The 14,161-nt window shown below is 43.2% G+C and overlaps 1 protein-coding gene across 1 annotated transcript in view; it reads right to left on the bottom strand.

Moving 5' to 3' along the window:
• Positions 1-868: 868 nt before the first annotated feature.
• The window catches only part of vegfc (vascular endothelial growth factor c), a 67,163-nt gene continuing 53,870 nt past the window's right edge, over positions 869-14,161 (bottom strand). The window contains exons 5-7 of the mRNA XM_056585393.1: positions 7,641-7,786; positions 4,483-4,810; positions 869-3,191 (exon numbers count right to left, since the gene is read on the bottom strand). Of these exons, the coding sequence (XP_056441368.1) occupies positions 3,083-3,191; positions 4,483-4,810; positions 7,641-7,786 (583 nt within the window). The 3' untranslated portion in view covers positions 869-3,082. The remainder of the gene's footprint in view (positions 3,192-4,482; positions 4,811-7,640; positions 7,787-14,161) is intronic.

The following is a 14,161-nucleotide window of genomic DNA, read 5'->3' as shown; positions in this document are numbered from 1 at the left end:
CATGGGATGAAACTTGAACAAGGACATTGAAAACTTTAAAAAAAATTTGAGGTGTTGAACTGTTGAGGAGCTCGACTTCCTTTTATTATTTCCTGGATGCCTGTCTCCAGTTTCATGGTTTACAGACACACACAAACACACACACAGTTCCCCCATCATACAGTATAGTTCATGTCGGTGATGTTCGGATTGTACAAGAATGTAAACATAGGTATTTGCATTGCACTTCATGCACAGAACCCGTGCATCCTTCATTGATCTGCCATAACCTCCAGCAGTGACAGGGAACACGTTACTTTCCACTTCAACATGTTGATATGTCTTTCCCTCCAGGTGCACATTACATGTTCCCAAACATTGCTAAATACATCCACACAAAAAAAACACATACACACACACACATGCACCCAAACCAGTGTCCTGGGCCACACTACAGACAAAGATTGATCCATGTTTACACACACACACACACACACACACACACACGCACACACACACACACACACACACAAACACACACACACACAAACACACACCGGTAGTGTCAGGGTTCCCGCCGCTTGGACTGTTGTTTTTGTCTCCCCCTACCTGTTCGAGTTTTGACAGTTCCTGACTTTGTTTTTAGCCATGTGTTTTTAGGTTTTTAGTCATGTGCCTGGGTCACGCCCATTTTTGAGCAACTTCCTGCCTTTGTTCTTTCCCTCCACTTTCTCTGTTCACCTGTCTCTCATTTTGTGTAGATTAGTTTGAGTTGAACCCTACCTTTGTCAGATCGTCACAACGTGTGAATCTGTTAGTTGAGAGATTTAAAAGTTTAAAGTTTTTCCGGTTCTGAACCCTGCCTGTTTGTGACAAAGTCTTTGGCAGGCACGTGCAGAGGGGGGGGCTATGGGTGCCCGAGCCCCTGCCCTTTTCCCTCTGAAGGACCAAAGTGCCCTTTTGAGTGGTCGTTTAAATTTTCAATGCTTTGTAAAATTACACATTAACATGTGAATCAATTATTCGAGTATAAAAATGTCTAAAAGTAATGACACAGAAGTAAAGTTTGTACTTTGTAGCCTCGTTTACAGGCGCTCAGTGCGCTGCTGCCGCTGGGTGACGTCATAGGCTATCAACGTGACCTTTCACAATTTGTCTGCCTGCAAGATGCGCTTGTTGTTTTAAGAGACGGTACAACGCAGGGTAAGATCACTACAGAGTCAGACACAGACAGTTGTTTCCAAAACCATAAAGTTGATAATGCTAAATAAACTGTAACAGTTATCTCGTTTTGTAGTGTCATTTTGAAGTATAGGCCTATGTTTGCCAGCAAAAGCTTTTCAACTAGCATCGTTTTAACTGACCTGTGAAAGTGGCTACCACTCGGTTTATTTTCTATAGCCTACCAGCTAGCTATACAGCTAACCTATCTGGGAAACCTTTTGAAATTGCAAAGGGAAAGCATACATCGTTATATTTAATCTGTATACTCTGTAGTGACTACTTGGCCACATGCCATGGCCAAATCCGTTTCATGTCTACTCTGTCTCAGTGTCTCTCTGGCAGAACTGGGTGAAATTGGTTTTATATTCGACATTCGTCTATTTTCCGGGGTTGTATCTGTAATAGCGTCAAGTGCTTAGGGTCCGTCAAAAAAGTGCAACATCATTTTTTTAATTCTTAATAACTCACTTGAAATTATTCCTATCAACATCAAACCACTTCTCATGTGTTTATGTACTCGTTTTGTAGTCCCCACTACCCCTTGTTTTAAAGAAAAACTTTTAATTGTTTTTAAAAAATGCAAAAGTTTTCAGTGCATGCATTGCATCCATATTTAAGGCTTTATTTTTAATAGCTCACTTGTTCTTATAGATATCAACACCAAACCACTTCTGATGTGTTCATAAACTCATTGTGGAGTTCCCAACACCCTGTGTTTAATAGAAAAACATTAAAAAAAAAAATTAAAGTCATACGTATACATTGTGTATAGTTAGGCTAATTCATATTCAAGGCTTTTATTTTGTAATAGCTTAATTGTTTTTATAGATATCAACACCAAACCACTTCTGATGAGTTCATGAACAAACATGTGCCCTTTTTTGAATTTGAGCCCCTGCCCCTCAAAGGGTCTCTGCACGGCCCTGGTCTTTGGCCTGTCGTTTCTGGATTATCTGCCTGTACCTGTCTGCTTGTACCTGTCTGCCGGCCTGTCCACGAACCCTGCCTGTACCTGGACTCTGTTTCGCCTGCCAGACTGTTCTGGGAATAAATTTCAATCACTCCAAAGTTATCTCGAACTGTGCTTGATTCCCGTTCTGAGTGACTTTTTTATTTGTTGAAATTGAGTCGCTGATGAATTCTAAAATAATAGGAAAAAAAAATACTTTCTTCTTTATTGTATAATCTGTAGCCTCGGTCTGGGAGCATTGGCTTTATGAAGTATATATGTCATCATGTCTCAATCTTCATGTAATGGTTACACGATAAAGCCATCGAATAATTTAACAATATACACACGTATTGTTTATTTGACAACATATACTTTAAACGTTCCAACATATTGATCACAGTGTATTGTCATGCTAAAAATGGCACATAAACAAAGAGGTTGAAAACAAGAAATTGTAATAAATTATATAATCAATATCTGACTTAAGAATAATACGGCATTCATAAAAAAAATGGAAATATTTTAAACTTCAATACTTTGATATTCAGACAATATGAACAAATCTAAAAAGGCCCGATGGGTCCGCCGGCCTGCTGGTGGTCTCTGGGGGGCACTCCCACGCAAATGTCTGTGAGACTAAGACCCGCACCAAACCACCACATGGACCCTGCTCCTTCTGACTTTCACTCATCCAAAGTTACTCCCCCAACACCCTATCATCCTGATCCGTCAGCACACACAGTCGTGTTCAAAGGGATCTCAACAAAACTAAAAAGTCCTACTTTTTCGTTTTCATTTTCTGCTGTTTTTGGACCGAGCGGGGCTGGGGTGCTTAGGTGTGATTGGCTAAGCAAATGGTTTGGGTTCCTGATTAGGCTGCGGTAAAGAGGAAGAGTAGCAGGTGTATAGGGAGGGTCTGGGGGTCTCTCAGTCCAGCCGTCTCCAGTGGGAGGGCACGCAGCGACACACCTCCTCGCTGTAGGAGTAGCCCTCCTCACACTTCCTCCTCCGGGGCTCACAGGGGGGCCGGTGGCAGCTGGAGGGGTGGGGTGGGGTGGGGGGTGGGGGACACACAGAACGACATCACATGGAGGTAAAACATACATTCATCCATACATTAAAATCATCCGCCTAAACTGTGAAGAAGTTGTTTAAGTGTTGATGCAACCTTGCATGAGAGAGAAGACTGAGAACAAGATAAGAAGATCAACAAAAAACTATTGAATTAGATCCCAACAATCTACTCGGTAGTTCTCCCTCTTTGACACTAAGGACAGATAGCAGTTTCTGGTAGCTCTTATTGCTGTTTGACGGTTGGAGATAATGTGTGAGCAAGAGTTTGAAGTAAAGCAAATTTTGTCTGCTGTAGTAATTGGTTGCTCTGAGGGAGATCCTTTGGGGAAACATGAGGGCACACACAGATCAACATCACAGACAGATTCTTACTGCTTGGCGGCTACACTCATAAATCACTCTGAACAGGGTCACGCGGGGTCACGGCTGGCTGGGCACATTGTCTGCGCACACACACACACACACACGCACGCACGCAAGCACACGCGCACACACACACACACACACACACACACACACACACACACACACACACACACACACACACACACACACACACACACACATAAATCTGCATCAATGCATGTTGCATGTGTGTGTGTGTGTGTGTGTGTGTGTGTCTATCTGTGTGGGTTCCCTCCTGTTCCTAAACAGGGGAAATGGTTAAGTGACTGCTGGTACAAGTCATTAACTCACTGAGGTCTTGTATTACATGCCTGTTACAGGCCAATACTGACCCTTCTAACCCCCCCCCCCCCCACACACACACACACACACACACCAGGAGTCTTCCCGGGAACTGCTGTTTCATGCAGGAAGGCAGCACCCCCTACCCTGAGGCCACATGCATGTTTCTGATAAAACTAATGGATCTCAACACATTATCAAATATGATGGTTTTATTACATTAGAGTTTTTGGAATGTGCTCACTAAAGGGCTTTTTTCAAGTTGAAACCCATAGAGGCTGTATTAAATGAATTGCACTGCAACACTGCAAGTCCTGAAAAAGTGCTATCACCATGGATACCATTAATGCAGGATAGATTCATGCTGATGGGTTGAACCTTTTCTTAGAACCCACAAGCCCAGTGTACATCGATTGGTCGAACGCACAAGCCAAGCATCTTTATTTCAAATTGAAACGTGATAACATCTTCAAGTCTGGTTCCTTTAACTCCTTCATTGACCTGAAACCACTGCACATAACAAGCATACAAACTGCTGTAAGGGCCCTGTGATGGGAGTGCCTCACCTGCAGGTGGCCTGGTGGAAGCGGCGTCCTCTGAGGAAGCACCTGTTGGGCGACTCACTGCACTCGCAGGAGCAGCGTGCCCGGTTGAGGGGCTGGTGCCGGGGGCAGGCGCGCTCGCAAACGCACTGGCAGCTCTCCCTGTCGAACACGTGGTGTGCCGGGCAGGCCGAGGGGGGCCGGGCGTTGCACACACACTGACACGTGTTGCGGTCCAGGTGTTGGTGGGGGGCGCAGGGGGCCGCGGCGCCATCGCCGTGGCGACACACACACTGGCAGCTCTCCACGTCCAGCTCCTTGTCTGGACCGCACACATCGGCTGCGAATATGTCTGCAGGGAGTGAGGGAGAGGAACCGGGGTGAGGGAGGGGGGTCAAACAGGGGGACGTTTCATTTGTCTGACCGCGGGGAAGGAACGTTACTCAACATGGATTAAGGTCACCGCGTGGGAACCAGGCGAGCCAGCGTGAACCATACATGACCTAACCGTGTTCACTGCAGCAGTACGGCAGAACGGCGTCCAGGAATATGACTACGAACGAACGTCACTGCTCCTGACGAGCCATGTCATGTGAACTATCAGAAGAGCGCCTGGGCGTTGATCTAGCTCTACCTAGCTCCTACCTTTGTAGAGTGTCATATGTCCCTATGTAGAGGAATAGATCTTTGTAGAACGTGGGTCAATATAAGTGCAGATCCTTTATTTGGCTTCGTATGTGTGTATATACTTATTGATGGTGTAAGTAGAGCTTCCACTTGCTGACATATAGATTTTTGTTAAAAAAACTGTAATAAGCCGTTGGAGTTTTACCTCCCCTCACATAAGTCAGGGGAGGTAAAACTGGTTTCTATAGCAAAAAGGAAATGGCCAATGGAACCCATATGTAGCTTGTGAAATAAAAACTTGTAAAAGTAAAATATTAGTCCATTACAACCAACCCGTCTCGTAGAGTCGACACAAAAAACACAAGCTTATTATTTTGTAACAGCCAGGAACACTTAATCAAAACTCTGACCACCAATGATTCACACTAAATGTTTATAGATTGCAGATATTCATATTTTCCAGCTAAATGCGTCCTATGTCCATGGGACGCATGTGAAAACATCAGAAATGCTCAAAATCACTGTTTTGCACAAGATTGAAATGTCATAATATCGTCTTTAAAAGAACACTATAATCAAGAGTTCGTAGACCAATCATATGCTTGGTCAAGCCTTCAACAAACATTCACCTGTGTGGGTTAAAGGTCAAGAAGTCAGAGCACAACAGGTCAGGTGTGTCACGGCCCAATACGTGTCATATCCCCGTGCATGTTCCTGTGATGATCTATGATGTCAGGCGCTGTCTGGAACATTGGATTCTATGGGATAATCTCCACACCATAAACTAAAAATGGATTTCACTGTGGGGGTGGAGAATATAGGCAGCCATAGTAGTGACCCCAAAGAGCATGCAAAAAACCCCACCCCCCCCCTTCTCCACTTCATCTCTCTGGACTCTTTGGAGTTTTTCAAAACACAGCCGTAGGAGGAAAGACATGAATAACCAAGATGTGTTGTGAGCCGAAACTGACAGGAATTGTTTCACAATCTGATGATGTTGTACCATCAAATGTAAAATAAAACAGGGTTTCATAAGGAGTTACATTTCTTTTGGGTTCCAGCTCAGGTTTATGGGAATTGCTTGGATTTGTAATACTACAAAGCAGACTTGTTTTTCTTTGCCTTCCCCCTCATGTCCTACCACCAACTCCCATCCCAGCATTCCTCCTCCATGACCAGCTTTCTACAACAATACGCACCACTCGCAGCCTCACTGGGGCCCGAGATCAGTCAAAGGGCCACATAATAGGTTATCGTGTTTAGGGTGGGGTGGGTAATGGGGGACAGCCTGTAATAAATTATGCAGTCGATGGGCTGATGTGCATGTAGGCTGGGTCCAGTGGTTAAGGGTTGGTGTTTCAGAGAGTGGATAAGGGTTGGTGTTTTAGAGCGTGGTTAAGGGTTAGAGTTTCAGAGAGTGGTTAAGGCTTGTTGATTCAGAGAGTGGTTGAGGTGTTTTAGAGAGTAGTTAATGGCTGGTGTTTTAGAGAGTGGTTAAGGGCTGCTGCTTCAGAACGTTCTTAAGGGCTGTTGTTTCAGAGAGTAGTTAAGGGTTGGTGTTTCAGAGAGTGGTTAAGTGTTGGTGTTTTAGAGAGATATAAGGATCCCAGTGACAGAGAATCATCAGCATAACAAGGGAGTTGTTGTTTTATGATAACAGTTTTTATAGAGTGCTGGTTTAGTGTGGAATAACCTGTGTATGTCAATGAGCTTATGTGTTTGTGCTCGCTTTTGAATACGTGCGTGTGTGTGTTTGTGTGCGTATTTGTTCTGGCCTGCGCAGAGGCATTCTACCATGCATCTGTTTATACTGAGTCCACATCATGTTATTGTAGGGAAACACATTCATAACAAGTCCAGTGTGATCAGGTTTCACTGCGGACGCATGCACATGCAGTCCAGCACATGCACATCAAGGAAACTGAAACAGTAGCAGACTTTTGAATGAATTCAGCATAATACCAATAAATGTACCACAATACTTGTTGTGAAGCCTTTTTTACCTGACAATCTAATTATTCCTTTCATTCACAGTTTCTGCCAAAGTAACGTAACAGCAGAACATTTTGCGAACACAATATAGCAGACAAATATCCCGATTGACGATAATATATAGGCCAATATTGGGTTCCAGAGCTCTATCGGTATGACATTTCACTTCTGAGGGCTGATAGATTTCTTAAACATAACATAATAAACAATATAAATTGCAGGCTTTATAACTCCACATGATCTGAAGACAGGGCAGGTTGCCCCCCCAAAAAGGTAATAGTGGTGCTGTTGCGCCAAGCTTCATGACTGTGTTACTAAATAGGGCTGCTGCGACGCTGACATTAAGTTGATGTCCTTGTTCATTCCCATATCCTTCTCAAATGATTATTGCACTATTTGTAAATGTGCTATATAATGTTCTGTATGATGTCATGAAGATACTTCCAAAGGCTAGCATATTGTATCTTTTGATGCGTTATTGGGACCCGTTTCCTTCGTGTGGTTTGAGTCCTCATGCTGAGGGCATGTGCGTGCGATGCATGGATGTGCACGTTGCGCATTACCTATGTGCTGCGGGGCAGGCCTCAGAGGTGGAGGAGGAGGTGGTGGAGGGTGGTTCTGTTGCCAGGTGGTTGTCTTAGCAACACAGCGGCAAAGCCTGCTGTTCCAGGCATGGCTTAACGGGCACGTCCTATTGGCTATGGGACACCTTTGAGAAAGAGAGATACAGAGAGGAAGAGAGGGAGAGGGAGGGAGGAACAGAGAGGGAGAGAGAGAATGGGAAAGAGGAAGAGCGAGAGAGAGAGAGAGAGCGATAGGGAAGAGGGAGAGAGAGAGGGATGGGATATAGGGACAGTGTTGGAGAGAGAGAGAGAGAGAGAGAGAGAGAGAGGATTGGGGATGAGAATGACAGAAGGTGGAGGCTGTGAACATATGAACATAAAACATGAACCTGGTGCTGGATGTAAATATAGAAAAAAGCAACATTTAATGTAATACATATACACAGATAGGGACACGAAATCAGAGTCCAACCAATCAACATCAAGCGAATGAATAAGAGGTCCACTAGAAATGTATGTTTCAATAAACTGGACATCTTCCATTGCTAATAGTTAATGCTTCATCCTTGTTTGTATTATTTGTGAAAAAACGTTTGCAGTTGATTTTTATAACTGCAATAAGGCTTTAGCTTATTGTAGCACACCTTAGGAAGCCCCATTGATATTAAATATCACGACAATAAATGAGTCTCTACTGGACTCCTGTTTCCTGTGTTTCCCAGGAAGTGAGGGGGTAAAGGGGATATGACCTCACTGACTTGGACCAAATGTGATGGACCGTTACCGTAAATAAAACATCAGATTTCTCTGGGTTTGAACATTGCTGGAAACATTTGAGATAATGTAAGTACACAGTGCAACTAAAATTACAACATAATTGTTTTTTTGATATTTTTTTAGAAATGTTACATATTATACTTCAAAACAACACAAATCTTTGACAAACTTAATGACTAAAGTGAAAATGAAAAAGATTAAAATGAATCCCAAAATAATTGTTTTCGGATTGGATTCAGATACAGAGTTCCACATTTCTCCATTGACCATTAAGCAAATCTTTAAGTTCACTTAACAGAGGTTTCATCGGAGAACACACTGGTCTTAAAAATAACACAAATTATGGGTCTGCTACTTTTACATACCAAGTAGGCAAGGCAAGGCAAGGCAACTTTATTTATACAGCACTTTTCATACACAAGGCAGACTTATCTTCATCGTTTAGTCTGCTGCTCTACTGCTGAAGCGCCCTGTCTACCATCTGCTGCCCTGGTACAAGAAAGGTTGAATTGGGTATTTATCTTGGACCTTCTCCTAGACTGGGTCCTTTCCCCCCTGGATGATGTAATGAGATGAGCCGATTAGAGGCTCCAAGCATGTGATTGATCAGAAGCAGACTGGAATCTGCAGCTTCGACTGACACATCCTGGCAGCTAGCCTGAAACGCTGCAAACCCCTCTAATGGCTGGGACTTTCCTTTGAATTGCCCTGAATATGATGAAAGAGACTTCCTGGCCGAGAAACTGAGGTTATCTAGTCGGCCTATGAGGGCCAGATTACCCGACACTAAATCTTTAAACCGGGTCATAGTTTTTTTTTTATGTGCATAACCTGTATGCATTTCTCACTATCAGCCAGCTCATTGTATCTCTACAGTAATTGTATGTACAGAAACCCACAACAGTATGTGTATATAGATGTAAAAAAGTTCTGAAGAAAATGAAAGGGGATGCTCTCATCTTTGCAATGAACAACAACATGTTCTGTTGAAAAATGTGCAGTAATTGTGGGCAGATGTTTTAAACAGTATGCTTGCATTAACAATTCTAGTCAAATATTGCACAAACTCTATGTTTATGCTGTTGTTATGCATGTTTTGCTGTTTTGACATGGAGTACAAATAGTTTGTGTCTGCTGTGTCAAATTCCGCTATTGAGATCCACTGTTGATAAGAAAACCCAGAGAGACTGTGGTCAAATAAACAACATAGATCAAGAAGGTTTTTCTTGGATGTAGTTAATTTAACAGCAGAAGATGAGATGTCATTCATTTATTGTTGCTTACTGATCTTATGTATATGTACTGCGTCAGCGAGTACAGTTTAACAGTGTTAGAAAATGACTGAGTGGTTACGCAACCTCATCCCACCATTCGATGGTCAAGGTTGACCGGGACCTCTCGGCAGCAGACCGATTCAATGGCAGTGTCCATGCTCCGGCAGCACCCACATGCACACCAGTCACACCCACACGATCCGAAGTAGTGGTGGATTTAATGATTAGTTTCCGTGACACAGTTCGCGTGATTCAGTTCGCCAAGAGGAGTCGTTCGCGAATCATTCGTTCGTTCTTTTGTTCGTTCAGTCGAGTTTCCGGTAGCACTAACTCCGCACTAACTCTGTTAAGCGCAAATGCAGCGCTTAACATTTTCAAATGTGTACAGATATTTCAGTTCATATAATCATGGCTTGCTGGTTTTTCTGATGATTTGGCTCAGGGAACCTTAAGCAAAGGTATTTTTTGGTGTTTTAAGGGGCTCAAGTCGATTTACATACCTATATATTGGGTAACATATGAGCTAAACTGCACTAGAACAACATACATATAATAATGATGATAGAAATCTTGGAAAGAGTGATAAACATTGAAGTACCGTATTTTCCGGACTATACGTCGCTCCCGAGTATAAGTCGCATCAGTCAAAAAATGCTCCATGACGAGGAAAAAAACATATATACGTCGCATCGGTGTATAAGTCGCATTTATTTTTAAACATTTAAACAAGAACGTTTAGTCTGGAGAGACTGAATGAAATTGCAATAGCAATATAGGTGTGTCGGTCCCTCGTAGTTCTGAGAGTATACCGAATTCAGTGACACCGGGATTCCACCGGACGCGTATGCGCCGCGGTCAGATGCCTTCACAAGTCCAGCGGAGGGCTCCAGTTTTCGCCGGCCAAGTCATGCGCTGTGATGTGTGACAGCTATGTTGCACAAAATTGCAGCTAAGGCTGGGGTAGCTTTGGTTGAACCGGAGGACATTGAGGACGAGAATATAATTTATTCGGTGGTGCAGTAGGCTTGCAGCGTTCAGTTGTAGGCCTAATGAATGACGGTGCCCTCTTGCGGCCGAGGATTATGTACGCACAATTTTGGCATATAAGTCGCTTCGAAATATAAGTCGCAGGGCAAGCCAAACTACAAAAAAACCGCGACTTATAGTCCGGAAAATACGGTACACAAAACTGTATCCGCTTTAAACAATGAGTTTGGATTAAGGTGAAACTGTAAAGGTACACCTTTTATGTTTAAAACATAAAGGTAGTTATGAGGAAAATGCATAACTTAAACGTCATATAACATCAAAAGAATAGTAGCAAGTGGAACAAATGAAAAATTCTGATTATAAATAAGAATTTAAAAGAATTGCTTCACATTTTTTTAAATTTAGGCTACCCCAGCCTTTAACAGGGGCGCAGAACTCTCTGGTTCTTTAGGGGTGGACCCCAGCATTAAACAGGGGCGCAGGACTCTCTGGTTCTTTAAGGGTTGACCCCAAGAACAGGACTCTCTGGTTCTTTAGGGGTGGACCCCCAGACCAGGCCTTTCTGGTTCTTTAGGGGTGGACCTCCAGCGCAGGCCTCTCTGGTTCTTTAGGGGTGGACCCCCAGACCAGGCCTCTCTGGTATTTAGGGGTGGACCCCCAGACCAGGCCTCTCTGGTTCTTTAGGGGTTGACCTCCAGCGCAGGCCTCTCTGGTTCTTTGAACCCAGAGAACCAGACTGGAACATCTCTGTTTGCTATGTTTAGATCAAGTGACACTGCTGTTTGTTTTCTCAACTTAATCGTTCCTTCTTTCCTTCCTCCCTGCATGTCCAGGCCTTTTCCCTTTTTTCCCTCTTCTCTATCTTTCACACCCTCAACTTTTGCCTGGCTTAAGGACAGGGAAGTTTGATTGGGTAAAGAAATATGCGAACATCTAGTTCTTCATTGAATGGGCTTTTAACAACAACATGAATATTTGAGGTATATGCAAATTGTCTATGTTTTGAGGAGGGACATTTGTTAGCACAGTGCTAACAAAAGAACCAAACGCTAACCTAACACAATCTAACAAACCAGAAGCAAACCTAAAATGCATACATTTTGAGCGTCTTGCTAGATACGTCTAGCTCCCTATTGAGTGAGGGCTGAGGGGTCATTATAACTTTTGGAGGGAACCACGTGCAACGTGTTGCTATTCACACAGCATAAAGACGTACAGAATCGTGTCCATTTCACATGACTCAGCACCTAAAGAGGTATGAGGCATGACACATTGTCAACAGAGCATCAATTAAAAAGACGCATCTCAACTGGCAAAAAATATTAGCGATTCACATGTTGACCCTATACAGATGGATAAAAAACTGATGTTTCATAACATTGTTAACGTTGGCCGTCTCTTGATCTTGTGCTGTCTCCCTCGAAGTGAGATGGTACACATTGAGAAGTTCACGAGAACAGTCAACTGATCCTGCACAACCTCTATAAAGACAGTAGTTTAAAATCCTGTAGCTTCACAGCCTCAGACCCTGTCACGTCTATTACGTCTACACCTTGTTTATTTGCCTCAATGTTTTTTGTGCTGAATTTTGAGTACACAATATCGTCTGAGGCTACCTGGATGTTTTCACAAGCTAGAATTTAGTCTTTTAAAAAGCTAACAAAAAATATAATAATGATATTATAATTTAATATCCTAACTTTTTCTTCATAAAGTATTTGTCTGGTGGTTTTTGTGGTTCAAATACTACATAAACTGCAGTTGTTAAGACTGTAAAAACACAAAACGTTGTAACCACCTCTTCATACAGGCCAGGTTCACACAGGACTGAGACAATACTCTTTGAATACTCTTATATAATGTAATATAACTACTGTAGTATAACTAGCGTAATATCTATCCAGTATCCTTGATTAATCAGTATTTCATTATCCATGTGTGTTTTGCAGAGCTATGGAATTTAGACAATTCCCACAGCATCTGACATGGCACAGTGCTCTGCCAGCAAACCGATGTTTCCCTGATGTTACGATGAAGGAGAGTGGTGTGTGTGGGCAGCAACCTTTCCCAAGTGGTGATTGTGAGACCTCCGAGCGGAGAAGAGAACTTGGCAGTGTCAAAAGGCTAAACTGTCGGGTCAAAATAATTGAGCTTCAGTAGAGGAAACAATGGCATGGAAAATTATTCTCACGCATCCACACACACAGGACTGGACAGGGGATCACAGTGGAATAATTGGAAGAAGCAATGCAGAGAGAGATGGAATCCATAGAGATAAACTGAAGATAGACCAGGAAAGATCAAGTGAGAGAGTGACATTTGGGAGCGAGAGAGAGAAAAAGGAAGATAAAAAGATAGCTAATAAGACTTTCTTCCTTCTAGCTCCTTCTTCCAGCCTGGTTCCCGCTCTCTTTAGCTAATAGGAGACATATGGGTGTGTGTGGGTGTGTGGTAATGCAGCTTGATACATATAGGTGGAAAAGTATTTTTTTTAAATATGAACTGAACTGAAACAATCAACATCGATAACGTGTTGGTTATGACCACTATAAACAAAATGACACTAAAATAAATATTTAAAAAAATCAATATATTGCTTTTTTTAACAACAAAAGAAAATGCGTCTGTTAGTATTGGAGCGCCGATATTTTCGATGATGTCACTGACTGGCATTGTAGGACTAGGTCGTTGCTGCAGACACGCGAACGTCTTCTACACTCCACGGCAGAAAATAGTGATCTTAATATGGCTGGTTACGCATTTGAGCCTGTGATGGACATGCCTGTATTGTCCGACTACCACCCGGTGGAGAGGGATCAATTTCCGGCTCCAGCTCCACCTTTGGATTAGTGTTGGCTCGTTCGTTCGCGAACCGGTTCGAATTAACGAGTCTTTAGGAAGAACGAACCGAACCGGTTCGTTTCTCTCGTTCGTCTCGTTCACCATTCGATTCACCGGAAACTCGACTGAACGAACAAACGAATTGATTAGTTTCCGTGACACAGTTCGCGTGATTCAGTTCGCCAAGAGGAGTCGTTCGCGAATCATTCGTTCGTTCTTTTGTTCGTTCAGTCGAGTTTCCGGTAGCACTAACTCCACTGAGTCTGACTGAATCAGCTGAGAACCGTGCAATAGTGTGCGCTCCATGATGAGATTCACCGCTACCGGAAACTAGGCTGATTCGCAAACGACTCCTCCCAGTTCATTCGAGATCCTGGTGAATCGATTCACCGGAAACTCGACTGAGCTGGGAGGAGTCGTTCGCGAATCGTTTGTTCGTTCAGCCTGGTTTCCGGTAGCGGTAAATCGCATCATGGAATGCACGCCATTGCACGGTTCTCACCTGAGTCTGTCAGACTCAATGGAGTTAGTGCTACCGGAAACTCGACTGAACGAACAAAAGAACGAACGAATGATTCGCGAACGACTCCTCTTGGCGAACTGAATCACGCGAACTGTGTCACGGAAACTAATCATTAA

Source organism: Gadus chalcogrammus, chromosome 3, assembly GCF_026213295.1.
Source record: "Gadus chalcogrammus isolate NIFS_2021 chromosome 3, NIFS_Gcha_1.0, whole genome shotgun sequence".
NCBI classification, from domain to species: Eukaryota; Metazoa; Chordata; class Actinopteri; order Gadiformes; family Gadidae; genus Gadus; species Gadus chalcogrammus.
The sequence above is the reverse complement of the archived record's forward strand: the minus strand, read 5'-3'. Positions and strand labels throughout refer to the sequence as shown.